The sequence below is a fragment of the Remersonia thermophila genome, chromosome 1 (assembly GCF_042764415.1).
Source record: "Remersonia thermophila strain ATCC 22073 chromosome 1, whole genome shotgun sequence".
Classification (NCBI taxonomy): Eukaryota; Fungi; Ascomycota; class Sordariomycetes; order Sordariales; family Chaetomiaceae; genus Remersonia; species Remersonia thermophila.
In genome coordinates this window covers 5,192,365-5,219,953 of record NC_092217.1, presented here as the reverse complement: position 1 = coordinate 5,219,953, position 27,589 = coordinate 5,192,365, and the positions used below count along the sequence as shown (strand labels likewise).

General features: G+C 59.3%; 7 protein-coding genes across 7 annotated transcripts; 2 read left to right on the top strand and 5 right to left on the bottom strand.

The window, feature by feature from the left end:
- Positions 1–986: 986 nt before the first annotated feature.
- On the bottom strand, positions 987–2,549 carry VTJ83DRAFT_1419 (uncharacterized protein; the record flags this gene model as incomplete). The annotated part of the gene is made up of 3 exons (XM_071007576.1): positions 987–1,657; positions 1,757–1,854; positions 2,047–2,549. 3 exons carry the CDS (start codon positions 2,547–2,549, stop codon positions 987–989), a joined length of 1,272 nt encoding a protein of 423 aa, XP_070870772.1.
- A 3,543-nt stretch (positions 2,550–6,092) lies between these two features.
- VTJ83DRAFT_1418 (uncharacterized protein) lies at positions 6,093–8,673 on the bottom strand (the record flags this gene model as incomplete). The annotated part of the gene is made up of 5 exons (XM_071007575.1): positions 6,093–6,302; positions 6,392–6,985; positions 7,063–7,202; positions 7,281–8,074; positions 8,156–8,673. The coding sequence occupies 5 exons, from the start codon at positions 8,671–8,673 to the stop codon at positions 6,093–6,095; spliced, it is 2,256 nt and encodes a 751-aa protein (XP_070870771.1).
- Positions 8,674–9,566: 893 nt separating this feature from the next.
- VTJ83DRAFT_1417 (mitochondrial 54S ribosomal protein uL15m) lies at positions 9,567–10,626 on the bottom strand (the record flags this gene model as incomplete). The annotated part of the gene is made up of 2 exons (XM_071007574.1): positions 9,567–10,164; positions 10,247–10,626. 2 exons carry the CDS (start codon positions 10,624–10,626, stop codon positions 9,567–9,569), a joined length of 978 nt encoding a protein of 325 aa, XP_070870770.1.
- Positions 10,627–11,403: 777 nt separating this feature from the next.
- On the bottom strand, positions 11,404–12,819 carry VTJ83DRAFT_1416 (uncharacterized protein; the record flags this gene model as incomplete). The annotated part of the gene is made up of 3 exons (XM_071007573.1): positions 11,404–11,643; positions 11,745–12,515; positions 12,634–12,819. The coding sequence occupies 3 exons, from the start codon at positions 12,817–12,819 to the stop codon at positions 11,404–11,406; spliced, it is 1,197 nt and encodes a 398-aa protein (XP_070870769.1).
- A 1,228-nt stretch (positions 12,820–14,047) lies between these two features.
- On the top strand, positions 14,048–15,277 carry VTJ83DRAFT_1415 (uncharacterized protein; the record flags this gene model as incomplete). Its single annotated transcript, XM_071007572.1, has 3 exons — positions 14,048–14,662; positions 14,737–15,087; positions 15,164–15,277. The coding sequence occupies 3 exons, from the start codon at positions 14,048–14,050 to the stop codon at positions 15,275–15,277; spliced, it is 1,080 nt and encodes a 359-aa protein (XP_070870768.1).
- Positions 15,278–16,710: 1,433 nt separating this feature from the next.
- Positions 16,711–17,559, top strand: VTJ83DRAFT_1414 (uncharacterized protein; the record flags this gene model as incomplete). Its single annotated transcript, XM_071007571.1, has 1 exon — positions 16,711–17,559. The coding sequence occupies one exon, from the start codon at positions 16,711–16,713 to the stop codon at positions 17,557–17,559; it is 849 nt and encodes a 282-aa protein (XP_070870767.1).
- A 6,830-nt stretch (positions 17,560–24,389) lies between these two features.
- VTJ83DRAFT_1413 (uncharacterized protein) lies at positions 24,390–24,590 on the bottom strand (the record flags this gene model as incomplete). Its single annotated transcript, XM_071007570.1, has 1 exon — positions 24,390–24,590. One exon carries the CDS (start codon positions 24,588–24,590, stop codon positions 24,390–24,392), a length of 201 nt encoding a protein of 66 aa, XP_070870766.1.
- Positions 24,591–27,589: the final 2,999 nt, after the last annotated feature.

Genomic DNA, 27,589 nt, shown 5'->3' with positions numbered 1-27,589 from the left:
CCCCCCCTGCGCTGGAGCAAGGCAGAGGAGAGGAGCGCCTCGCCTCGCTTGGGGAAGGACGCATGTCATATAAAGATACCACGCATGTTCTGTACGATAGGATAGGGGACGGCCACTCTGTATAAACAAGCATCATGGAATACCGCCACGGCATGTTTCCGTGCTCATGCTTTCCTTTTTCTTTTTTTTTTTTTTTTTCCTTTTTTTTGGCGGCACGGTACAGCCCAACCGCGCCTCCTGTCCTGTCCGACAATATCTTGAGCTTGTCGGCTCGGAACAGGCAAAGCCAGCCATCATTGCCTCTGGAGGACCAAGGGAGTCTGCCGGGTAGGGGACGAGCCTGTCGTCGACGTTGATACACAAGGTGACACCCCATTCTGCGACATGGAAGAGGGGATTTGCCCCGATACGATAACGTTGGATTCGGCTCTCTCTCTCTCTCTCTCTCTCTCTCTCTGCCTCTCTCTGCCTCTCTCTCTCCGAGCCTCTCTCGGCCTTGTTCTTCAGCCAGGCCGGACCGACTCCGGGCGAGAGGATGCGACGCCATCAACCGTCAAACATCCCGTCAAACGTTCCAATAACGTACAAGCTGATAAAAAAACAACAAAGAGCACGTACGGCGCGCTCCCGGCGCATCACCACCCGCCTTCGGCACGCAACGGAGGCATCGTTTTGAATCGTCGCCTTGGCAGGTATCATTGTTCCTTGACCTCCTACGCCGCCCGTCCTCCCTGTATGTAAACGCCGAGCCATGCATGCACACGCGTGCTGAATTGGTTGCCGTAGATGACCTCGGCAGGCCGCACCCGTTGGGCCGAGATGCACATCCCGCCGGCGACGCCGGTTGCGCCTTTTCTTGGCCCCCCTTCCCCCCTTTCCCCCCGTGTTCCAAATGCTGTCATCGAGCCGTAACGAGGGCCGTCTCTACCCATCTTCCATCGTCCTGATTCCCCGAGCCACAAAACCCCCCCTCTGTCCGTCCTGGTTCACTCTTCCATCCGGTCGCCCTGCGGCACCTTGCCCTTCTCTTTTGCCCAAACCACAAACTCGTCAATCATGCCCGGCCAGGCCTGGTCCTCGGACCAGAACCCCAGCGTCTCGTCCTGGAGCGTCTTGGCGGCGAACAGGCGCGTCTGGCTCCACAGGTCGCGGCTAACGGTCCGCTTGTACTCGACCACCTCTTCGTCGTCGTCGCCGCCCGACCGCACGACGCCGTACTTTTCCTTGAGGAAATCGGACCAGGCCGAGAGCCAATCGACACGGGCGGAGCGCCACGAGTTCATGGTGGGCGCCAACAGGACGGACCAGAAGGCCAGGGCGTAGCCCATGTCAAGGGCCTTTTGGCCGGGCTCGCGGCCGACTCGGAAGGCAAAGTCGTAGAGGGTCTTGAAGTAGTTTGGGTCGGACGAGACGGCGGCGATGCGGGAGCGGATGTGGCGCTGTTGGGAGGACCAGTCGGCGGCCACGGCGCCGCCCGTCTCGGCCGCCACCTTGGCCCAGCCCTCGACGAAGCCGGAGCGCGTGATGCTCCCGATGGACTCGGCCTGCACCGTCTCGAGCACGACAAACATTTCGTACGTCTCCGGATCGGCGCCAAGGCGTTGGATGTAGGCCTGGCACCCTTCGGCATCTATCGCGTCGGCTCCCTTTTCGGATTCTGGGGCGGAGGTGGAGAAGGAGGAGGGAGAGGCAGTTAGCAGCGTTGGCGGCAACAAGGATACAATGACGATGCGCAGTGAGGGTTGTCAAGGCTTACCGGGAAGAAGCTCGTCAAACAGCTGGCCGAGCTGCGTCTTGAGCGACTTGAGGTTCGCCTGGGTGGGCCCATCGTCACCCTGGTTGTCGGCAAAGTACCTGGAGGAGAGGATGGGAGTCAGCTTTTTGAGACCTGAGGGGCGATTGCAGCATCGAGTTGCAGGAAGGAATCCTGGCAAGCTGACCCGGGACAACATAAAAAAAAGCTTGCAAAACCAACAGAAAAAAAAAAAGGAAAAGAAAAGAACAGAGAAACAAGAAGCAACAAGACATTAAACGATGGGACCGGACCTCGCCGCCTGAACTTTCAGATTGGTCTTGGGTTGGGACGGTTTCTTTTTGGAGATGCGCGGCATGGCGGGATCCTGAGAGGAGGATGTGGTAGTGGCGGTGGTGATGGTGGAGGAGGATGCTATGGATGGTGACGATGGTGGGTTGGGCGGCTGGCGGTTGCTGCGATGGAAGAAGAAGCGACGGTGGTGACGGTGGTTGTGCTTGTGGTTGTGATTGTGGTGGCTGGTGCTGTTGTTGCTGTCGTTGTTGTTGTTCCGTATTGGGGGGAGTTTGGCAGGGTGCGGAGGCTCTGCCGGGAGCGGCGCGGCGAAAGGTGCTGCGGCGCCGGCCGAGTTGACCGGGTCGTTGGTGCTGCCATCCCGATCGGGGTCATCGGAGGTCTCGGCGTGGAACCCCTTGGACCCGGGAGCTGCACATTCCTTTCGTCGTTTGCGCACAAAGCACGACCCCAGGAATCTCGAGAGCATTCTTGAAGGATCCCGCGCGTCCGGTGCCGTCATGGCGTTGTTTTTTTTTTCTTGGGAGGACGGGCAGCCCGGGCCCGAAGCAAGGTAACAATCGAGCGGAAAGGGTGCAAGGAAGATGGAGATGCAAGACAGAGAGCACTGGCCTCCTCCCTCCCCCGGCGGCGGAGGGAAAAGAGCGGATAAAAAGGCAAGCGGAGTAGCGTTGAGAGAGAGATGGACGGACGAGAATGGTGATGATGAAGATGATGAAATGCCGCCCTGCTCGGCTGGTACTGCCGTCAATGCCACCGTCTGATTCGGACCTTGCCTTTGAAACCTCGATCTTCAATGGCTCCACAGCCGATGTGGCCGATGTGCGTGTTTGTGTGTAATGGAATGTTGAGAGAACCTCTAAATGTACCCCCAACCCCCGGCCGAGCGCAGTGCGGCAACGAAACAAACAAACGCAACCCTTGCAGACCAATAAAAGAGAGAAAAAAAAAAGAAGACAACGAGTGACAAAACAAACCCCCCCGGGGAAAATGAAGGAACGTTGGGAGGGAGCAAAGCAAACGTCAAAAGAAGGAAAAAAAAAAGGGAAAATAGGTACCCAGCGGAATGAGACCGGGATGAGACAAGTCATCATCTCGCCAGGCTAGAATGCCGATCCCGTCCCATTCATCTTTCGCTCTGCCCTCGCATCAAGGGATCAGAGGCGAGTTGCATCCCGCTTTCCGCCCACACGGCCCTTGGTTCCCAATGAGGGTACCCCTCTGGGCATCGCGTGTTCCCCCGGACACCCCAGCCGCCGCGCCGGGCACTTCACCGCGAACGCTTCTCGGCCGAGCCACGCCCGGGTCTCGCTCGCCTGCACGGGCGCACGCAAACGACTCCGCCCGTCGCGCGCCTCTGGCCCGGCTCCCACAAGGCGGCTGTTGGCGTCGGGAAGCCGGAGCGCAAAAGGGGAGGGGTCGTCGGGATGCGAGAACGAACAAGATGCATTTGAAACAAAAATGCCAGGGATAATAAAACAAACGAAAAAAAAAAGAGATCAAAATACTCACTGATTCAACGCAGCATCCAGGTTGTAATTGTTGCTCTTCAGGTACTGTTGACAGAAGGACCCGCCATCGTCAGTAAGTCAAAAACGTCTCACATGGGCATGCAAGCAGGTCGGGTCGGGTGTGAGTGAGAGGGTGGGGGGGAGGAAAGGTGGAGGAGGAGGCGAGGCGATCGAGCAATAGCAGCACGCCGCTCGGACATTGCAACTCTGCCGGTACAAGGTGCAAGGGGGGGGGGGGACGGAAGGACGAAGACGATGACGAATGGACGGTAACTAATCGCGAAGAAAAAAAAAGAAAGGGGTGACAGTGTAAACGTGGTGAGAAGGGGGCGGGCAGAAGAAGGAGGGAAAGGGTCCCATCGGTATCGGGCCGAAAGTGAGCGAACAAGCGTTATACGCCCGCCCGCCCGCCTATGCCCCCTCCAGCCCTTTTCACCGGCGCCATGCGGTGTGCCATGGGGCGGCGCGGCGGCGGTGAGTCCGCGCCGGAGCGCCGGCCGAGTACGAGCCACACAGCACAGGGCTTCGGAGGATCCGGGGGGGGGGGGGGGGGGTATGCCGCGCGAGCGATAAGGACCTTCTTTTTTTCTCTCTCCCATCCCGCATGTCACCTCTGGGCCGTTAAAAAGCCAGCCAGCCTCCGCCTGTCGTCGGTGGTGGAGGCTCCCACCCCCCGAGGCCTGTTACCAGCCGGCCGGCAGACGCAAGGTAGGTAGGTAGGTAGGTAGGGCTGGAAGAGCGAAGCACAAAGCCGGAGAAAATTCGCAAGGAGGGGGGGGGGGGGGGAGAGAGAGAGAGAGAGAAGGGGAAAAGGATTCTGATGCCCTGGGAAGAAGAACAAGGGGACCAAAAAAAAAAAAAAAAGAAAAGAAAAAAGAAAAGAAAAGCAAAGAAAAAAACGGTGTCCGAAAAGGGAAGAACAAACTCACAGCTTGCGCGGTCTCCCTGGGCGACCTCGTCACGGCAACAAACTGCTGCTCGGCCGCCAGCGCCCGCCTCGTCAACGTGGAGGACGACATGGCGCTCGTTGGGTTTCGGGCGGGCTTGGGTCGGCGGGCGGTGGTTATCTGCACCTTCTCGAAGGGGGGTCACGGCAACGCAACACCAAAGCGCGTCGGGCAAAGGGGGTTGGAGGAGCGGAAAACACAGATGGCGATGGCGACACGACGCGACCTGACGCGGGGCTGGCCGGTTGCTGGCTGGGCGGCTTTTGGCTGGTGTTGAATTGGGAGGTGGCAGCGCTGCGGTCGCGGGGTTGGTTTGGAGGCGGGGGCAGTGCGAAGACGCCAAGTGAAAACTGTTCCAAGGCCGTCGCGCAGGGTGGGAGTGACGAAGGACGAGAAGTAAGGTACGGTAAGGTAAGGTAAGTGAGAGGTAGGTAGGCAGATTGGGAGGGAGGGTTGGGTTGGGCCGGATGAAAAATATTCTCGAGGTCGCCGTCGCAAGGGCGAGGGAGGAGGCGTTGAGCTAGGTCGGGTTGTTGATGGACCCGTCAGCCAGAGAGAGGTGCAGAGGGTTCAAATTTGGCCCGCCGGGTCGAGTCTGTCTTGAAGCCCCCATATCGGGGTGCGCGGTGCGGCCATGCGACCTGATGAACCTCACAACCAGGGCGGCGCTCGATGCCTTTGCGCTAACTGAACGGGGACCCCGCACCAACCGCCATGGACCCCAACCTGAACCTGACCTGGCCTGAGGACGGAGAGTGAATGCCATGCTGGCGGGGTGCTGGGAACCGACAGAATGAGATCCAAGCCGTCCGTCTCTTGTTTTTTCGACGCCAAGCCGAGAGCCGCTTCAGGTCAAGATCGGGTTCTCGAGAGGCTCTCGCCAGCAAACGAGCGAGAAGAGGCCGCTGGCTCAAGAGGCCCACACCACAACCTGGAAGAACGAGCGAGATGGGGCTCGTCTTGTGTTATGTGCGGAGATGCCTGACGGCGGGGCCTTGCGTTCCGTGTACCTATGAAACGGACTTGATCCGCCACGCTGAGAACAAGTCGGCAGTACCAGGAAAACGCAGCAAGAAAACACACGAGAGATCCGCGAGAGACGGAGAGGCAGAGACACCGAGAGACGCAGAATCAGGGGTATCGCAACGTGGGGAATTCCACGGATGCCAAGCAATGCCAACAGCTCATCCTCGAGCTCCTCCTCCTTCTCTTCTTCTTCTTCTTCCTGCTCCCTTGCAGGTCAAGAAGAACCCAAATCCAACAGGAACAACCGCAAGGAAGACCGAGGGCCAACCGTCATCATGGTACGTCACCGTGCAACCCAGCCTTCCTGCCATCCACCGATATGCCGCTGCCGAAACCCAACATGGAAACCAACCTAGAGACCCCATCCAAACCACCCGGTCGTTCGTCCAGCCCCGGCGAGCTTCCCAACTTTGTGTCGCGCGGAGGAGCAAGATGCATCCAAAAACAAAGGGAAAAAAAAAAGGACGTGAAACAGTACCTAACCATCCACCCCAAGAACCGTAGCTAGCACGGCTGTGGCGGGCCCAGCCGGAACCCAACGCCCCAGCTCACGGCCCCAGCTCACGGCCCCAGCGGCATGCCCTCCAGCCCGTCCAGCAGCCTCCGCCAGTTGTCGGCCAGCATCTCCGAGTACTTGACGCGCTCCTGCGCCCAGTCCTGGTTCCAGCGCGAGACGTGGTACTGCGTGTGCTGGAAGTAGATGAGCTCGTCGCGGAGGCACTCGCGCACAAAGACGGAGCGGTTGTGCTGCTCCACGATGGATTGCTTGTCCTGTAGCGGGGGGAAAAGTTTTAGCTGTGAGCGACCCGAGCTTGATCGATCGGTCGAGGGGGCGGGGGGAAACGGAGAGGACAACCCACCTTGATGATGGCCTCCACCACCTTCTCGATCTCGCCCGGCTTCACCATGCCCTCCGGCTTCGCCCTCAAGCCGGCGAGCTTCTGCTCGTTCGCCGCGATCCTCTTCTCCAGATACGGGATGTTGTCCTTGTCCAACCGCTCCCGGCGGTCAAACAGATCCCTCAGGCTCACGAGGGCGTCCCTCTGCCGCTTCAGGTCTTCCAGCACGCCCTGATCCCACGCCCGGGCTTCGTCCTCCATCAGCCCCTGCGCCTGCCGCAGGTGCCGGCTCATGGCCTGCAGCCCGTCGTTGAGAAGCGGGACGTCGCTGGGGTCGGTGGCGTACGTGTCCGCGCTCGCGTCCGTCAGCGAGATGAGCGACAGCGCGAGGCGCGCGTGGTCGGCGGCGACGCCCTCGGTGCGTTTGACGAGCCTGTCCAGGAGATTGCACACGTTGATGTAGAGCTCGGCGCTGCGCTTGACGCCGGCGCGGGTGCGGGAGAAGAGGTCTTCGAGCGTAGGAGGGAGAGAGTCTTCCAGGCCGGGGGGCAAGGGGCGGCCGGCGAACTCGTCTTGGACCGAGATGGTGGCTTGCTTGCGCCAGACGGAGAGTTCCTACGTGCACATAACGCATGACGTAAGCGTCTGCTGACCAGACTCATCGAGGTGGAAAAACAAATAAAAAGGCTCACCGTCGGCACCGTGAGGAACATGACAACCAGCTGCTCCTGGCTGAGCACCGGATGCCCGACGAGCGAGTTGAGGAACCTTGCCAGGCCGCGACGCCTCTTCTCTATAAAAGCGCCATCGTTCGACAGGTGGTTTCCGTTGACTGCGTTCTCCGTGGTCAGCAACTCAATTGTCTTTTTTTTGCCTCTCTCCGAATGCACTTGGGGGCCTCATCACGCACCAGCAACCCTTTTCGGCGGCAACAGCGGCAGCACGCGAAACGGGTACCGCTTGTGCAAGCAATCGAGCAGCCACACAAAGTCGCTGTACCTCCGCACCACCTTGCTCCCGCGGCGCGTGCTCGTCACCTCGTAGTTGTGGTGCTGGAACAGAAACATGCCCTCCTTCTCGGGCATCAGCGTCACCACCACGTGCTCCTCAACGGGAGCCATGCCGCTCCGTCCGCCGCCCCCGATCGTCCGGTTGCCGGCGGTCGTCCCGGGCGCGGCCGGCGGGGAGGGGTTGGTCGCCACGGGGTCGTGCCCGCCCAGAACCCCGCCAAAGGGGTTCGCCGGAGGCTCGTGGCTGTTGTTGTCGTAGAAGCCGCCGGCCCACGCGCTGGTCGTCTCGGCCACGGACCCCGCGCCGGAAGCCGACGGCGTGGCGCTGGTGGTGAAGGCGGACGTCGTCCGGCGGGGAAGCGCGCTGGCCGCCGCCCTGGGAGGGCTGGCCGCGTCGACGGGAGCCGAGGGGGGGGCAGGGCTGTGGCCGTTGGGCCGCGGCAGCTCGGGGGCGTGATTGTGGTGGCGATGCACGTCGGGCGTGTTCCACGGGTCTTCGGGGTAGTCCACGGCCGCGTGGGAGGCGGCCGGCGGCCTTCGGAGGCTCCCGCGGTGGCGCTGCGGAGAGACGGCTTCGGACGGGGCTCGGGGCGGCGTCACGGGCCGCTGGGGCGGCTTCGCGGCGAGCTCGTCGAGGTGGGGGAGGGGCGGCGTCGGCTTCTCGATGAGGCCGTGGAGGTCGGGCGTAGGGAGCCTAGAAAGGGGAGGGAGGGGAAGGCGAGGTCAGCGCCACGGTTCTGGCTCCAAGGCCGTTGCGACGAAGGGACGGCAACACTCACTCCGGCGCCTCTCGTCCACGCCATCTAGCGTCACGGGCTCGCCTTCCTGCGCAAGGCCGATCAGGGCAAGCAGCACGTTGAACTGGTTCCTGTCCAGCTCCAACGAGTCCGGGCTGGCGCCGGCGGAGATGACCGCCATGATGTGCGCCTGGGTATCGGCCGGCAGCCTGGCGGCCGCCAGGGTTCGCGCGAGGCCGCCGGGGCCGATGCGGCCGGCCTGGGAAGCGGCGGAGTGGTCGTCGGCGAGAACGGCATCGAAAGCGGCGATGTAGCTCTCCGGGACCCGGGAGGAAGGGAGCAGGGAGCGGATGAGCTCGGCGCGGGACTGCTGCTTGCGCGGCGCGGGAATGTCCCAGGGAGAAGCGTCGGCGGGGTCGTCGTCGGCGAAGAGGGCCGTGGTGGTGGAGCGGGTCATGGGCGGCTCGTCCTCGAAGAGGACGCCTCGGCCGTTGTTGAAGGGGCTGGCCCGCAGCTCGGGCGAGCCCGAGGAGGAGTCGCCAAACAGCGACGACATGGCGACGGTAGCAGCAATTCAAAGGCGGTCCAGCGGGCGCAGCTGATCGAGGCCGGATCGGGGTCGGATGGGAGGTTGTCGGGTGCGGGACGCTGATGGGATGGCGGTGTCGCTTGGGGGGGATGGATGCCAAGGTGCTGATGACCAGCGCAGCCTACCCGACGGCAAGCTACTTGGGACCACCTAGGTAAGCTAGATGGATGGATTCCCCGTTTCGTTGGTTGTGTCACAGCCGCCGAGAAGCCCTGGACGGCGGCGCAAGCGGGGGACCTCGGGAGTGGTGGGTATCAGCGATGGCGATGCAGAAACAAGACGAGACAAGCACAAAACAGGCCCCGGCGCAAGCCAAAAGAAACCCCGCGAGATGCGAATCGACCCACGGTGATTATGGTTGAACCCGAGTTGAGCCAGGATTTCTCAGAGTGTGCATTTCAGCTCAGGAGACGGGAATGTTGGAAACCCCCTGGAAGCCGAGGGCCATGACCTGAAGGCGGATGGACAACTTGGAAGATGGGAAGATGGATGGCTGGGAACTGAGCAATGGAGCTTGGGAACGTGGGGAAGTCCAGCGTCCCCAAGTCGCATGGGATCCAATCAACGGCGCAATCGTCAGCAGCTCCAACGATAACGTCGTGCGCTTACAGGGGTTGGCCACTGACACCAGCGTTCCCCTCCAAAAAAGAATGAAAACCTGGAACTTTCCCAAACCTGCCTCGATAGCGTTACCGTATCTTACAAGATGATCCAGGCCGTCGAATTGTACAAGTCTCCAGCCACAGCTGCATTGGCATCGTGGTATCGTACAGCTGGGCGTACGCTACACCATGTCCTCCTCCTTCCCAAACACCGCCGCTCTCCTCTCCTCCTCCTCGTCGTCGTCGTCATCATCATGATCAAAACAGCTTCGCAGCCTGCTCGTCCGCCTTCTCCTTCGCCACAGCCTTGACCTCGGCCGTCTCCGTCCCCGGCACCTTGAAGAACAAGCTCGGCGACTCGCCCGGCTTGAGCGTGTGGCTCAGGTACCCGCGGTGTGCCGGGTCGCGATAGTACTCAATGTCCTCGCGGCTCGTCGGGTCGGGCAGGCGGTACACCCTCTTGCCGCCCGACACCCGAGCCTCGTGCCGCATCCTCCCCAGCACGCTCTTGACATGCTCGGGCCCGACGGGCAGCGGGGTGGTCGTGTGCACCACCTCGCCCCGGACCAGCCGCTTCAGGGCGTCGCGCGTGTAGTAGCGCGTGAGGATCTTGCCGCCGGCGCGCTCGACGGCTTCGATGGCGGCGGCCGAGGCGCGGGAGACGACGATGTTGATGGGGGTGCGGAAGGTCTCCTTGCCGCCCGCCAGGAGCTTGATGCCGTCCAGGATGGGGTTGCCGACAATGTTGGACCGGATGAGCTCGCGCGGCGTGATGGGCTTCGTTGGGTCGATGCGGCCTTGGTCGATCCATTTTTGGAGCTTCTCGAGGTTCACCTCCATCATCTTTGGCGCGCGGCTGGTGGCGGGCTTCACGTCAGAAAACGGGCGGCCAGGGAAGCAGGGGAGGGGAGGCGGGAGCCGGAAGACGCGAAGCCTACAAGTTGATGAAGCCGTGGCGGCCGTGGCTGACGATGAGCGGCGTCTGGCCGCCCTGGAACCACGGCTTGACCTTGCCGTGCTGCTTCTGGCCCTTGTGACCGCGGCCGGCCGTCTTGCCGTAGCCGGATGACGGACCACGGCCTTTGCGGATGCGCTTGTTATAGGCGCCCTTGTTGTCCGAGAGGGCGGCGAGAATCGAGGCGCTCCGTATCTGCGTCGGTGTTGTGAGGGTCGTCGTCGTCGACGTCGGCGCCGGTGTCCTCGGCTGCAGCGAGAGGGCCGCAAAGAGGGAGGCGAGGGTGGGCGCCTGCGGCCTCGATGCCGGGCTGGAGCAGCACCGTGCCGCTTGCGCAAGCGGTATTGGTAGTCTCGGCGGCATGGTGGGTTGGGGAACTCGGTGAATCGAGCCTTGCGTTGCTTCGTGGCTGGCGTTCCTCCCGCCGCAAACAACAAAAATCGGGATTTCACCGCGACGGGACAGGCCGCAGAGGCCCCCACTCCGGCTGTATTACATAATCCACGCAGAGTGGGGCTGAACTCTTCCCCCCCCCCCGACCCCTCCATCCGTTTCCCGGGGCCCATTGGAGCCATTCCAAGTCCGCGCACCACAACCGGCGCATCCGTTGATTCCAGTCCGGCTGTCTGGTCACCCCAGTGCTTGGACTCCTGACAGAAACCCTCCTCAGGCAAGGATGGATTCGTAGACGTCGGGGGCTTCCATGGAACACCTCAGCAGCCCGCTGTTGACATCCAAGATGTTGGCGTCCCTCCAACCCCGCAGGTAGCGCTGGATGTCGGGGTGGAAAGACACCCGGGGCATCGCGCTTTGGCTATCCTTTAGGTGCTCATTTCCTGCTTGTCATTCGATAGTACCACGCAAACCATGGGGAGCCACAACGTCCAAAGATGAGAGAAGAGGAATCCGCTGAATGCTAGTCACTCGGCTATGCATAACGTCCAAGTTCGCCTCCGCCGCCAAAGATTGCAGACCAAACCCATCCGAGAAGCCCTCCCGCCACCGCCGTCGAAGCTCCCGCAGCCGTCGGCATCCCTCTGCAAAACGATCCGATCCGTGTCTCCGTCATCGCCATGCCAAGCACGCTTCTCGCGTCCGCATCCCCGCGCCTCACGCCCTCGAGCGCTTCGCTCGGGCGCTCTAGGCCGTCTGCGGCTTGCGGCCAATGATGAAGCGGTAGCTGGTGATGAGATGCAGGTCCTTGCTGCGGAACTCGCGCTTGACGCCCTCGATCAACAGCCGGATTTGCTGCTCGTTCCAGCCGAATACGCGCGAGAAGAGGGCCGGGACGTGCGACTCCACCGACATCTGCATGTGAACCTGCTCGAAGCGCCCGATCTCCTTGAGAGCCGAGTCCTTGGCCCAAGTACCGATGGGAATCTGAGAGGGTGTCGGTCAGCGTGGATGGCTCGCGGGAGAGGAGGAGGGGAGAGACAAAGAGAAACCAAAAAAAGGAAAAAAAGGGGGAACAAAATACTCACCCGCACAACCTTCTCCTCCACATCCTCAAACCCAGCGTCAATCATCCACTGCTTATGGAACCTGGCCACGTTGAGCGTCTTGCCAAACTGCCTGCTCGCCACGTCGATCTTCTCCACCCATTCCTTGGTCCACGGCGCGCGCAGCAGATTCGGGTCGTCATCGCTGAAAACGCTCGCATCGTACTCCTGCATCTCAATCCAGCCCCCGGGCTTCAGGTGCGTGTGGACCTGCTGGTAGAACATTGGCCAATCCGCCACCGTTCCGCCCAGCCCGCGGCCGTGGATGTAGTCAAACTTCTCGTCGTCCCGATACGTCCACTCATCCTCGTAATCATCCACGTGGAACCGGCAGTTGCCCGGCACCCACTCGGGCTGGATCGGCGACAGGTCCACCCCGAACACGCTCGCGCGCGGGAACTCGTCGGCCAGGTCGATGGCCCAGATCCCCGTGCCCGTGCCCAGGTCGAGGATCCGGAACTCGCCGTCCGCCGGGCCCGACGCCTCGTCCGGCTCCGGAATCTGGAGCGGCGCCGTGTACAGCGCGCCCTGCAGCAGGAGCCGCCAGATGTGGTGCTGCAGGTCGAGACGCTCCTGCTCGGCCTCGTCGTTGGGGAGCACGTACTCCCCCGACCGGAAGGCGTGGTAGCGCCGCCCGTTCTCGTAGACGTAGTTCACGATGGACGACGTGATGGAGCCGGTGCGCTCCGACCCGCCGGCCGAGCCGTAGGCCGAGTCGGCGTCCGAGTTGTCGGCGTCGTCATCGACGTTGTCCTGACAGAGGGGGGTTAGCCAACGACGCCCGAGCAGCAGCGAGGAGCGCGTGGGAAGGACCAAGAGCGCGGCTGGCCGACTCTCGAGCGATGCCGGGGCCGAAGGAAAAAGTACCTACGTCAACCTGGAGCGGGGCGTGGACCTCCTCTTCGCGATGGGGGTCCGCGGGCGCGGCGATCACAGCGGCAGCGGGCGCGGTAGCAGCAGGCGCCGCGGTCGTTGGCGCGGCGCCGGAGCTGGAGGCTTGGGGCGCGGCGGTCGTCTGCGCAGCGCCAGCGTCGGAGGTTTCGGGCGGCGATGCCATTGTGTGTTGCCGCAGGGCGATTCGTTTCTCTCCCGCCGTCGAGTTCGCTGGTTCTGGCTCTTGGCTCTTTTCCGTCTCTCTCTCTGTCTCTGTCTGTCTGTCTGTCTGTCTGTCTCTGCGGTTCTCTGTGCTCGTCACGTTGACGTCTCGACGTCCAGGGTCGCTGTTGTCGCTGGGCGGAGCAGCTCTGTCAGGCACATGGGTCAGGGGGGTTTTTGGGTCCTTGGGTTCCCGCCCGAAGCGGGATGGACCCGGTTCATAAGAGGGGTTGACCCCAAAGTTCCCCTTCCCAGCTAAGATAGGGGCTAACTAACGTGAACGTTGCTCAGCGGCCAATCCCACGCATCCCCAGCTGCCCGGAGGTGCGCGCCGTCCTCGCCCGGTCGTTCTGTTTTCGACTCCCGACGCACAGCAGACGTGCAGATTTCTGTGTCACCACACCTTAGCCGGCTTTGCAAGCCGGGCCCGGCTCTGCAACGCCACCATGTCCCGAGGGTTGGGTTGGCAGCCCCCACACACCACCGACCTGCCACCAACCACTCAACCAAATTCAACGTCACCCTGAGCCCCAACATGCGACTTTGCTCAAACTATTGCAAAGCGCCGCAAGGACGGTCCGCCCGCGGCTGCTGAACCGCCCCCGCGGCCCTTGGCCGGCGCCGAAACTGGCAACAGTCCCGGCGGCGATATGCGACCATCGACCCCACTATTGCTGCACGAACCGCCGGCTTGGGACTGGCAGCTCCGACCACCCTCTCTTCCCGGCAAGGCCCTGCCAGGCCCTGCCCTCGCCATGATCGCAGAGGAGGAGGGGGTTGGCTTGATGGCGCGGCGGGGAACGCTCCCGGCCAACCCACGTGGACAATCTTGGATGGTGATAACGCAAGACGAAGAGGAAACCTCGAGTGCAAAGGAGAGGGGCAAGCCACAGAGGTGCATCGAAGTGGACTGATGCCATGGACCCAGAGGGGTCATCGCGGAGGCCCGGGCAGTACAAGAAGAAAGAAGAGCGGTGGTCCCCCGCACGGCATGCCTCCTCCGCTCTTCCGGTGCCACGCATCACCGGTGGAGACCTTACTGCGTGTCTCAGCTTCGTGCAGAACGTTGCCAAAAAGTCCCCTGTGTATGTATGTCATCGGCCATCGCTGTGTGTAACACCATCTCTTCGATCCCAGCCCGATTTGGAGCGTCGCACGACATAGGAGCCAAGAAGAGCAGCCAGCCCGCCATGGCCGCCACCAACGACGCCGCCGCCGGCAAGAAGCTCATCGTCGTCCTCGGTGCGACGGGCAACCAAGGGGGGTCGGTGGCCCGCAGGTTCGCCCAGGACCCGCGGTACCGGGTGCGCGCCGTGACCCGGGACCCGACGTCGGCCAAGGCCCAGGAGCTGGCCAAGCTCGGCATGGAGCTGGCGACGGCGGATTTCGAGGACGTCGAGTCGCTCAAGGCCGTCTTCGCCGGCGCCAACGTCATCTTCAGCAACACCCAGTACTGGGAGGCCTTCTTCCGCCCGGACTGCCGCGCCGACGCCGCCGCCAAGGGCATCTCGTGCCGCGAGTACGCCTACATCGTCGAGCGTCGCCAGAGCAAGAACATCGCCGACGCCGCCGCCGCCGTGGTCGACACGCTGGACGACAACGGCTTCCTCGTTTCGACGCTCAGCCACGCCGGCAAGTCCAGCGGCGGCAGGTTCAAGGACCTGTACCACTTCGACGGCAAGGCCGAGATCTTCCCGGACTATGTCAACGACACCTACCCCGCGCTGGCCGCCAAGATGTCGTGCATCCACACGGGATACTTCACCATCAGCCACCACATCCTCCCCGGCTCTTACTTCCGCAAGGTAGGGTCCCTTGGCGAAGCCCCCTCTCTCTTCCTCCTGGCGCCATGCTTATCCAGCCACCTCACCCCCCGCAGCACGAAGACGGCACCTTTGAGATGCGTTTCCCCTGCAAGCCCACCACGCGCGTGCCCCACCTGGACGTGAACCACGACGCGGGCCCGTTCGTCTACGCCGTCTCGCAGATGCCGCCCGGCAAGGCCTACATGGCGAGCTCGGGCGACTACCGGACCTTCCCCGAGTGGATCGGGGCCTGGGGCAAGCTGACGGGCATGCCGACGCGGTATACCGAGGTGGAGGTCGAGGACCTGCAGAACGAGGCGCATGACGAGATGCTCGGCCTCGAGGTGGCCATCATGCTGAGGTACAGCGACGATCCGGGGTACGACGGCGGCATGGAGCTGCTGAAGGCGGAGGATTTGAGAAAGGTGAGTCTCTCGACCGATCCGAGGTGCAGGGCGAGGGAGAAAGGGGAGCAGGCGGCTGACGGATGGAACTTTGCAGGCCGGAATCGACTGTCCTATGTTGACGCTGGAGGAGTCGCTGGCCCGTCAGGACTGGACGGCCGTCATCAACAAGCCGGTGTGGAATGCGCCAGGCGTGCCGAAGGGGGCTTGAGCTGCGAATAGGGGGCTGGCTGTGGCTGGCCATGCCGTGCAAGATGGGCAAGCGGTTTTGTCTCTGGCTTTTTTGTCTCTGCCATGATGCTGTTCCCTGTTGCTGTCGATTCGTCTTTCTGAAGTGGATATACCTGAGCTTGAACGACTTGAAGGATCAGAACGATCTGAACGCAGAGCTCCGTCTCCTCCCGTATCGTACCAGTTGGGCCCCTGCTGTCTGGAGCGGCCGATGGACGTCATCACCCTTAGAGTTGTGCGTGTTGACATGCGTTCGACACCCAACCCGCTCGACCCCGGCTGCATCGTAGACAGTGGCCCCGTACAGTCCGCTGCACCGGAACCAGAACGCATGCACGATCAGAGATCGGACTCCCCTCTGGGCAGAGAGAGCTCTACCCAGGCCCATCCAAGCCCGGACGATGTTCAGTGGCAGATCCGTCACCGGTCTGCCGGGGCTGCGTCCAACGAAGCTGGTTTTGTGTTCGTTCTCCGCTGGGCACCGGCACCGCTACCAACCGACCGTGCGAAGCAATCACGCGGGGTATAAGAGCATGGTATCGTGGTACCTCGGGACTGGTTCAAGTGATGGGGAGGATATTGTTTTTGTTTTTTCTTTCTTTTTTTTTTTTTTTTGCCGTGCCTCCCGAGCGTGATCACTGTACGTTTGCTCTGTGGTGTCCCGACCCTTTGGGAACCAAGAAAGCCACTGATATTCGGCGCACGTCTAGATATCTCAAGGAACCCGGGCCGGAAGCCATGGAATTGGACGTCGAACGTCATAGTCATGGCCTATTACGGAGGCCATTTCGCCACCTATCCAGTTGGTGATAGCATGATCGAACGGGTGAGAAAGAAAGCTAATATGGAGAATGCAAGCCTTCATTTACGTCTGCCGTGGACGCACACGCAGCACCTTGATCATGAAACAAAGACGCGAGTTTATGCTTCTGGACCATGACTTCCTTTTAGCACATCCATGCTGCGCCAGGTCCTCTCGGAACATACTAGTGACGCCGGAATATACGCGCCTCGGAGCAGCGGCCAGCCGCGTAGTGCGATTCGGCAACAGCCGATAGTACCGTGATTAACCAGATTGGTGGCCCCTAGCAAACTGACACCCGCCGACAGGTCTGGTATTTAGGCGTCTTCTTCCAATTATCTGCAACAAACCACCGCGCTCAGGCCGGGCGAGACCGTGGCGGCGTCCGGCGAGTCGATGGCGGGAGACGATGTCGAGGTTCTCTGCTGGCAGAGAGCAGTCCTACCAAGAAGGTTGGTGGCGATGGTTTTTATATCTCCCTTCCCTCCCTGCATCCCTCCCTGCCGGCCTGCTTCCCCGATCCCCCTTGAACAGGGTGTTGTACCGTGAATATCCCTCCGTCAAAGCTCCCGGTCTCAGCCACACACGAGCTTGACCGTTCCGCATCCACCATGCTCGCCTTTTTTCCCCTTCTCGCGGCGTTGGCTTCGGCCGCCGTCCTCCCTCGGCAGTCAGCCTCCCAAGTCGTCCGCCTCAATTCCCTCGAAAACCTCGCCGTCCGCCCCAACGGCCAAATCCTCGCTACCAACATGAACCAAGCCACCCTCTACGCCATCAATCCCGTCTCTAAAACCTCCACCACCGCCCTTACCGTCTCCGGCGCGTCCGGCCTGTCCGGAATCGCCGAGTACGCCCCGGATGTCTTCGCCGTCATCGGCGGCAAGGGCATCTACAAGGTCGACTTCACCGTCTCCCCGCCACGGTCGAGCTTGATCAAGACGATCAACGAGGCCAACAACCTCAACGGGATGTGCACGTTTGACAACTCGTCCGTGCTGGTCGCGGATGCGGGAAGAGGGGTGGTGTACAAGCTGGATGTGAACACGGGGGCGCACGAGACGGTGCTGCAGGACCCGACCATGGCGCCGTCGGGGTTCATTCCGTTTGGGATCGACGGGATTCGGTACAGGGACGGCGTGGTTTGGTACACAAACATCTTTAGGAACAGCTTCCACAAGATCCCCGTCGATCCGGTCACGGCGAGGGCGGCGGGCCCCGTGACAACGCTTTGGAACAACCTGATGGGAGACGACCTTTGCTTTGGGCCCAACGGAAAGATCTACATCGCGACCAACGGCAGGAACTCGCTGGTTGAGGTTGATCCGGCTGTCGGGACCCCGAGACAGATTGCCACCGTCACCGCCTCGACGGCGTGCGCGTTTGGGCGGACGGAGAGCGACAAGAACGTGGCGTATGTTACTGCTGGACAGGGTGTGTTTGCCGTAACGGTCCCGCAATAGGCGGATACGGGGATACAGCATGCTGCCACATGCGTGGGGGATGGGCGGGTTGGGGTTGAAGAGGTGTAACTAGCGCGTGGGTGTGATGTATATAGTAGAGACAATTCCTTGGACATTGAGCTTCCCAGCTCCGAACTTCGGACTTGTCAACTCATGAGTCGCTGGCCCCGTTGATCATCGGAAGCTTATGGCCCTCCAACTCAGACCGTGGGCGCATAATCGAAAGATATTCCGGGATCAGAGACGAGGCAACAGGCCCAGGCTGGGCCGGGATCGAAAACAGGAGCTAATTCAAGTGTGCACATCATACCTTACCTGATTATCTCTGGCATATCCTTTCATGGGATAATTATGCGTGCCGCCTAAATGTAGCTGCGTTGCTCCTGGATGCAACTGGTCATCAACTTCTGCAGCCGCTACACGCAGCCATCTTCAGGACACAACATCCAGAGACCGTATGCAAAGTGGGAAATCAAGGAGTTGATGAAACTGAGTCAAAGATTAACCCGATCGGGGTCCCAAACCAGCTGTTCATTGTGGAGCAAATAGTTAGACGGTGTCTCGTGGTTTCGTATGCACACGCTCGAGCATCCGGAAGAGATTGGCAAACTTGCGCTGTGGGGGCTGGCTAGGCCTATTAACGATAACCGCTCCGAGGATCAAAATCACCAATGTTCAAGGTGGGAGAACTACCTATGGCTGGGAATTTTACACCTGACCCTTCCAAGTCCACCCCGTCAAGGGGTAAATTCATTTCGTCCTTGCTCATAAGGATGGGGGAGCTGAGTTGATTGGCGCCAACTTGGATCCTCGTGGCTTGCGTCGGTGTACCAAAGGCTTGGTGTTGCAGTAGCAGTTATATATGGTGCACTAGCTGATGGCAGCATCAGCGGATCCGTTTTTGCTGTCACAGTTATAAGCCCGGTCCTCTTCTGTTTACGCAGCGGTATGTTGATAGTGCTACCTGCACTGTAAAAGTCACATACAATGAGAAGGCTCTGAGTTCGAAACCTGTGTTTGCACACCTGACACAAAGGACGTTTTTAGGGTGTGGCGTCTGATAAATAAACACCCGGGCACCCCTCGGGGGTGCGATGGAGGATAGAGATGAAATTTCCTCTAACTCCAAGTCAGGATAAATAAGTGCACCAGGGAACTCAGACCTCGACTAATCGCCTCGGTCTGGGGGGTGTGTTGCAGTAGCAGTTATATATGGTGCACTAGCTGATGGCAGCATCAGCGGATCCGTTTTTGCTGTCACACTTGGGTAGGATGAGTAGAGCCTCGGACTTGGACGGAATCTAGATGGATTGTTGCTCAGGGGTTTTCATTCAACCCCAACACCACGATCCTGTCACGCATCCCATGGACGGACCACAGTTTCGCTCGCATTGCGTATCGCGACGAAGGGAGGTACAGCTCTCAGTAGCTCGATCAGACGTGCTAATTGAAAAAAGAAACTTCAAAGATGCCCAAATGTTGCAAGGTAGCCAAGAAACGACGTAATACGGGGTAGCTAAGGTATTCATCAATGCCCGTGTACCCATTCAATCACCAAAACCTATTGTTTTGATAATATGCCTTGAGGAAGTGCCACTGGCCGTGGACGTCAAGGATTCTTTTGCCAAATGCAACCACGTTGTTTGGAAACATGCCATGGTGGTAGGGTCCTAGCTGTCTGGACCGCTCTAGAGTTTAGTGCCCAATCCTCCGTACCACTCAGGCGGGCATTATGCCGCACGAACAGCGAACGCCGCGATGAGCCAATGACAGCCACGGCTTTCCGCCGCGGCGAAATAAGGTTTCCCCATGCCGGCACTCAATGCACCTAGCCGCAGCTGTCAACGTCTCACCCTCTTTCAGGAAACTTTGGCGAACTGATGCTGCCGTGGAGAAGTGTGCAAGGGGTCGAGACCCATATCATGTCAAGGCATTCACGCTCAGTCATGTCAACGGCTGAGCAGTCTGCAACTCCAAAAACACATTGAATGTTGATGAATCTCGGACCGCGTAGGTGCCACATGTTGGCCTCTGCATCGGTAAGATGACCGACAGCTGCGTGAAGGGCGCGAAGGTGCGGTGAGGGTAGGAGGGTGCGATGAGGATGAGATGGCCTCCTCGACGACAACGATGAGGGTGAAGTTCGAGGCATACAACGGGGGGAGCGCCCGCCAGACGAGAAGCATCAAGATCCCAGGTCTCAGCACCACACTCGAATCGACTGCCTCATCGTCTCCACTCGTAAGGGCTTCTCTTTCTCAGCGCTTCAGCAATCAACAGCTTCCCAAGCTCCTCACTCTATCGCCGCTTTCCAAGATGACCCATAAGACGCGTGATTACGGCGACCTTTCGCGTCACCCTGACGTCCGGCTGTGACTGGCGCTGGGACGACACCAGGACCCGCGCTAAGCGTGTCGGTGCCTTTTGGCATCCCAAGTCCCAGAGCGAGCTGCGCCCTGTTGGGAGCGTCGTCGTTGAGGGCCACCCGTACCTCATCAGCAACTGGACCGCCCTCCTGGTCGGCGACAGCCGCCCCCCTCATGGGCTCCCCCGATCCGGCCGTCACTTTGCCGGCGTGCTATGACTGTGAATGCGGCTGTGTCTACGATTTTGCTTCCAAATTCAATGGCTAATAATAACGATACAACACTAGGGGTTTGAAGCGACAAGGGCAGCAGCGGTAAGCATACTGTTTCCATCTGGCGCCCAGTGGCCCCGCCGGCTATGTTGCGCAGGGCGATGTGGCCATCAAGGACAATAGCGCTCTGGGCACAGACCATATCGAATACCGTCTGCGCAAAGACCGTGTCAGGCCTGCATCCTTCAAAAAGAACCCGACCTGGGGTGACAAGGGCTCGGTAGCCGACAGGGATGCATCCTTCTGGGCAACCATTCCCAACCCCCAAGCCGGCCACGAGCCGGAGTTGATTCCTGTGCCCATGGGTTCGCTACGCTCCAGCGCCGGATACAGCCAACCCCAGTCATGTCCTCGCGCATGTGCCCGTGTTCTACGTGCCACGGCCCCCTGAGACCACCGGTCACCTTCCTCCCCAGGTCACCCAGAAGACCCTGCCGGCGGAGGGCCAGAAGTACAGTCAGTTCACACTTTGTGAGATCACTCTTCTGTTCACCGCTTTCTTCAGCCCTTCCGATCGCGTCAGTCTCGACTTTCTCCACGATTCCTTCTGCGCCGTCAGGAAAGCCGTTTCCAGGACAGCGCGCGAGGTGTTGAACAAGCCTATGTCAATGCTGTTAGAGGTAGAGACCTTTAGCAGGTAGAGCACAACCGACAACCGCTCGCGGGAGACCGGGATAACGGTTAGCGTTGAGACAGAGAGCGAAACCGAGGTCTATAGCCCAGGAAAGTTCAAAATATCCTTCAAATTTCAACTCAGGCAACTGGGGAGCGTTTCTGTCTCGACGACAAAGGAAACGGGCGACAGCAAGGACACCATTCCCCTATGCTCGTGGCTCGTCGTTGTCTAGACTTTGACCTACAATTTCACACTTCAAACCGTGGCCAGTTGTTTTTGTAGTGTTGCTGCGAACTAAATATTCCGTTGTGAGGCCCATGGCTTTCAGTGCTGCGTGATTCCAACACCCAACTTACCCGACACAGCACCGACATCGGTCCCTCAGAAACGCAGGCCGGATCCCTCCTCCCGACGCAATTTTACGTATGCACCGAGTAGCAAATCCTTGTACCACGCCGTCTCTTCTCGTGCGACGAACCCCAGATGCATCGGCCCGTTATCATCAGAAAGAGCGAGCGGGGTTGTGACATGTTGAATCGGCCCAAGCACGAGCCACTCGCCGGACTTGCATCTGTTGATCTCAACCTCGTCCCATCCTCCCATCCTCCCGTGAAACAACACCAATCGTCATTCTGCCTTGCTATATTTGTCACCAAAGCTGCTCTGCTGTTCCACATGACAACCGAGCCTCGCAGAGCCTCACAGCATGAGACAACATCCAACGTTTCATCTCTGCTTGTTCTCCATCTCCCGTCCGATGAAGCCACACACCACGCGCTAAGAATTACCACGCGCTGCGCCGCGCGTAGCCACACGCTCACACTCACTCAGACACCATCGGCCCGGGTTTGGTTTCCGACGCGAAACGTCGCCGACAACGCCTTGATTTGTGCGGCTACTGTACGTTTGCGGCGAGCTGTCACGCGGATAAATACATAGCTTCCCGAATTGCGTGATCGGTCCTGCGCAGCGTTGAGCTTCGGGCCGTGTCCCCTGCGGCTGGGCGGCGTCGAGGGGCTTTTGAAACCACCCCACCACGCGCCATAGCTACGGAGCGATCGTCGTAATCGAGCATCCCATCGTTGGTTCGTTGGTAGCGACATATTAGCTGAGCTTGTTGGGGGCCCTCATCACAACCCGGGAAACAATGTGATAGCCGTTGGGAGTTGTCGTCGTGTTTGTTGGACTGGATTCCGAGAAGAAGCTGGGAGGAGGGGGGAGGGGGAGGGGGGGGGGGAGTCAAGTATCACAGGTACCCTACCTGAGCCACAAACCGCGTAGAGGTACGTTACAAAACTTTGTCATCTGGGTGTGCAAACTCGCATGTAACCTTCACGCTTCTGTCAACGCTGTGTCACCAATCTCTGGCTGTTGACGTGGACCGCAACCGCGGAGATCGGCTGCAGGCCTTGCCATCCATCAACGCCGGCAATGAGCGTAAGTGTTTGGCTTAATATGTCCGAGTCGCGGCCGGGCCGAATCCGAGAGCGATGCGAAGATTCTGGAGTTGTTGGGGGGTGGGAGGAATCTAGGGTAGCTCGGCGACAGCATCTCTTGTGTGATTTGGGGCCATGCCGGTGCTTGCCATCAGTGTGGCCTGCTTAGCATCAGAACAAGTTCTGGACATGGAGACAAGTCGCTTTGTAATGAGAAATGTCACGCTTCCAGCTTGAGCTGGCGCTCCACAGGATGTTGCTACATCTGAATCAAAGCGGACCTGATGGGAGAGGGGTTGGTGAGCTTCCTGAAGCCCTTCGGTCCCAGAGCCGTGGTTTCTGTAGGTCTATGGTTCGGCTATCAGTTCTCGCATCCCCCTCTCCAGCAAACACACAGGGTTGCATTTCATGTCTGAGCGATTGATCTCTATCCCATTTGGCAGGCTTCCAGAAGACCGCAGATCATCCTTCCGAAGAGAACATTTCTCCATTTGCGCGCGCATCATGTAATTGGCAGATCGTTCGGTCTTCCCGAGTTTGTCTTTGTCAGCCTGACACCGTCCACCTCTATCTCGCCAACCCCCCATTTCAATGCCCTCTGCCGCTGGGCTCGAACTTGTTACGCAGGCTTGAGTCGAGGTCAGTGCGTGCGTGCGTATGTATGTGTGTGTGGTGTGTGTGTGTGTGTGTGTCTGTGTGAATGCGGGAAATATGCGTCTGCTGTGTGCTCGGCGCTTAAGAGGTGTGGCTGCATCTGCAGGTTTGTGGCCTGGTCTCTGGCAGACCAACCTCACCAAAGTCTTCGCAAATCCGCGCAGAGAGGGGGCCATGAAGAAGCATCAGCCGCTTTTCATTTGCAATATCCACGCATTTCAATATCCCGCGCTCTGTGGAACGGGAATACAGCTGAGATACCCGAAAAGAGGCCTTGGAAGAGGATGAAGATTCCGGTTGACGCGGCTCTGGATGAGGCTCATGAAAAGAACAAGGTCTCCAAGCCCCAAGAGCCGCGATCTCTTGCCAGATCGGCCTTCCATGGGGTCGCATCGATCAGCGTTGCATTGAGACCGGGGCTCAGCAGGTCTGTCGCTCTGGGGCTCAGGTACCGGGTGAGGCTGGACAGGGTAATAATATGTTTGAGATTTGCGCTTGTGATTTGTGATGGATAGCAAAACCCAAATGTTGACGTCAATATTAACGAGCTGAGGCTGGTTCACTGTATTGAAATGCGGCACGGGCAGGGCTTGTCGTTTCTCGGCAGGACGTTGGTGATCTGAGAGATTCGGTTCCTCCGCAAAGCTTATTTTGGTTGTTGCTCGAGGCTGTGCCACGGTCCAAGAGGATAGAGATTGTCCCAATTGGGCAACTTCGCGTGTCAGTTATCCGGAGAGGAGGGTTGCTACGCTTCGTAGTCAACAACCCCGGATGCCCATCTGGGAGAGCAGCATGCTCTAAGAGAGCACCGGAGGTGTTTTTGATTGCATATGGCGACCAAAACTATCAGTTTGTGGGCAAGGCACTTCGAGGGCATTAACAAGGCACAGGGAAACCGGTGTTGATGGAACAGGCGAATGGATCAAGGTCCAGGGAACATCCACAAAGCTATTGGCGAACTGTATACATCTCTATACGGACAGAATGATCTAAATACAAGAAAGGTTCGGGAGCATGCTTTGCAAGGAAAATGGCCATTCCTCATCCACCAACGCCGAAACCACCCCCATGTATACCCCTGTGAAGCTCCGGGACCTCTCGGCCAGCGGCTGGCCCCAAGGAATCCCAGTCTGCTTCTGTGTCTCCTTTCCCGTTATTCCTCCTGCTGCGTTGCCGCCAACCATTCTAGATAAGGCACTCTATTGCTTGTGTTGAAGTCGAGGGGGAAATGAACGTGGTGGTGGCACGCCAGCCGATCCCTAGAGACGTCCGTTCCGCAGTGCCCATGGCATCCTGCGAAAAACGGATACGGCTCGTGGTGGTAGAGTGTGGGATGCCGGCAGCCAGTGTGAGTGGTGGTAACAACTTGACGGAATTCAACATCGGAGAGCGACAGCCCATAGATAGAGACACGGCCGAGCGTTGAGTCGCGTGCTGTTACGGCCATGACAGTCCATCTGGCGAGGGCGGTCGCTCCCTGGCGCACTTAACGGTAGTTGACATAGCGGTATAGTTCGCGGCACTCGGGGCAGAACTCGTCGCTTTGGACGTCGACGACGAGGTCGCCCTTCCGGTAAGGGCAAGGACCGTAGACGTGGCGTCGGTACTTCTCGCATGAATAGGCCATCCGCTGCAGCTCATCGTGGTTTGGAGAGCATGCGTAGATGATACGCTCCCACTGGCACATGGCGGCGGAGGTCTGTTGACGGTGGTTTGTGGAGGAAGCGGAGTGGGCGTGCAAGTAAGAAGCAGACTGATGCCGACGTGATATCGAGAAGAGCAGCGGAACGTCGCAGAGGATGCTTGCAGGAGATGTATTGAGGGATGGGGGAGGAGATCGAGCCTGCCGTCCTGGGATGTGGACGTTTTCTTATACCAACCATCCCGGGAGAAGAATGCTGTATCCAGAGGTAGGCAGTCTAGAACCTGGTGGCTCAGTCGTCGAATGTACAGCATGCTCGGCTGCATCCGCAAAGACCCCAAGAACTTCGAGCCAACATCATGGCAGTGACAGCACGGGAGTGCAGCAACTCAGCAGGTGACTTGGTGAGTGCGCGGGTGCGAAGACAAGGCGGCCTACCCTGCCCCCCCCCCCCCCCCCCCGGGCATTGAGGACCGGTCCGTTGGGGATGGACTGGGTACCATGCGGCGTATGCAGTGTCACGGAGGGTAAGGTAGGTACCTCACCTAGCTACCGTGTATCTGCATGACACGGCCATGGGATGGGGTGTGGGGAAGAGGACGAGGGGCTGATCATGAGGAAGCAGACCGGAAACGCTACCACACCAAGCATCTTGCAGACATCCCTGACCAGGGTTACAACATGTTTCTTCACATACAGAGAGGAAAACCCCGGAACCCAGAGGCACTTGGGGGGAGGGGTGGTAGGTAGATTACGCTGTTGGGGCCCCCTCGCCATCCCTAGCTCCGTGCCTCGCAGGCAAGGATACCCTTTCCACTAACATCGTCGTGATATGCGTATTAGCGGGAGCCGGCGACCAGAAAGAGGAGGCAGTGTGTGGCTGTTGGGCCGGGCTAGGTGGTCTGGGGTGCAAGAAGCTTAAGATCAGTGATCGGCCCAGGCGGTGGGGCCTGCAGCAGAGCCTCTTCGGGTGCCGGTCAGGGGAGGGACCTTGGTAGTGTGATGGCCGTCGCGAGAATTTGCTATTTCCAGGTTCTCTGCTGTTATCTGCAGCATCGCCAGACGCCTCAGCCCCCATTGGTTGGCCGACGACAGCAACCCCGAATTCGTGGCATGGAGCTTGCCCGAGGCGCACTGCGACAAAGGTACGTACATCCCGGGGAGCTGAGATGCTTGTTGGTGCCGGAGTACCTAACCTAGGTAAGCGCCGTGCCCCTCTTTCGCTTCGTTTCTTGGCCACACGTCCCCCAAATGGAACGCCAGAGCTGTTGGGCAACACCTGGTTGGTACTGTATTACACGCGACACTACCGTACCGTAGTCTGCCGCAGGTTTTTTTTTCTTTTTGCTTACTTTTTTTTGGATACTTTTTGATGATACCCACTTGGTTTTCACAAGGCTAAGAACCCGGGGTGGCTGTTCGGTTTGTAAGTCGTAAAATCACCATGACAAGGAAAGATCGCCTTGTTGGTGGTCTTCCTCACGGCCTCATCCGACCAACGAGTGGCTCACCGGGTGGTTCCCAGGGGGGTTTTCTTGAATCTGCCCGCGGCCGCGTCCGACAGCCCGCGAGGACTGTACATAGTTGCATTGGATACCTCCCACCGTTCCGAGATCTCCAACGAGCCGGCACCGCTCAGTGGTCCACGCACCATAGCCAATGGGATGTTCGACACAACCAGACTCATTGCCTTGGTATGCCTTGAGTACCTAAACCAGCACCAATAAAACATGGAATGTGTTTCCACAACCTACGTCCATAGAAGTCGATTAGGTCCAGTCGTTGGCGATCTGTGAGAGCCTTCTAACGCACGAATGGGTAGCACACATCTGACTTCTTCCCTCCTTGTGAGACGGGCTGTGAATCAGAGGCCGAGATATTGAGGCCCGGCGCAGAGAAACATCCATACCGTTGTGCCACAATCCTCGGTATGCCTAGATCATGGCTTTTCCTTCCACGGGAAACCGAAATGAAAGGCAACGAGACTCGATGATCCGGTGTTTTTAGGCCGGCTTACATCTCACCGAGGGGCCGGCCAATCTTACATCTGATTGAAGTGAACGCAAAAGAGGAGGGAGGGGCAGCGGCGTCCTCGGTGTTAGACGAATCATTGCACTAATTGGTATCTTGCAAACCCGCGCCGACAGAGCTTGAACGTACGTTTGACAGCGAATGCTAACGGCGCCCCCTCAAAATCCTTACACCCCTCCCTCGTGCATCATTGGCCTAAGTTGGGTGTATATACTTCACATGCCTTACTTACCTCTCCACGCCAGCTTAGCCAGTGAATCACCTATACGTACCACACCTCTCTTCCAACCGCTGGCTAGAACCTTTGTTTCTCTTAACCCTCGGGAGCGTGCTGGCTCAGCTTTAACACTTCATCACCATATGCTTCGGGGTGGCTGATGCATCAATGTCGACATGTATAGCCAACCTCGAGTCGGCACATCCCCAGCTCCCCTTGCTCAAATGGGCAGTACTGTGCGCGAAGCACTGCATCTTTTCTCAACCGATCTCAAACAGGGAGCATGCCTGAATCTCGAGTGGCTTTCACCAATTACCAGTCCCGCTTGGCCATTTTGAATGCTCCTCTTGGTACGTAGCTGAACTTGGTGTAATGCGAGGAGCACACACTGTGCGACATGTCCGTCGTCGGCACTCGTGCGGATTCCCCTGTTCCCCCTGTTCCCTCCGCCATCAAAGCCAAAAGTCCATAATTATTACCGATTTGTTCTCTTTCCCCACCCTCTCTCCCGCCTTCTCTCCTGTATGTCTCAGTTCCCCTCTCACGCCTTCTCAAGTCCTAGTTCTCCTTGTTGGGCAGCCCGGACATGAGGACAGCCGCTTCGTGAAAGCCACGAGGTACGCAAGCCTCTGGCGCTCTTCTCCATCGGATGCCCCAACCGGCGCTCCAAAGCAACGTGAAAGAAATCAGCCTAGGCTACCGATGCATGTGTCCTCGGAAGGCCTCTTGAGATCAGCCACATTGTCAAGTTTTGGCCTCCTCTCAGCTGACGTATGGACACCATGTTGGTGTGGCT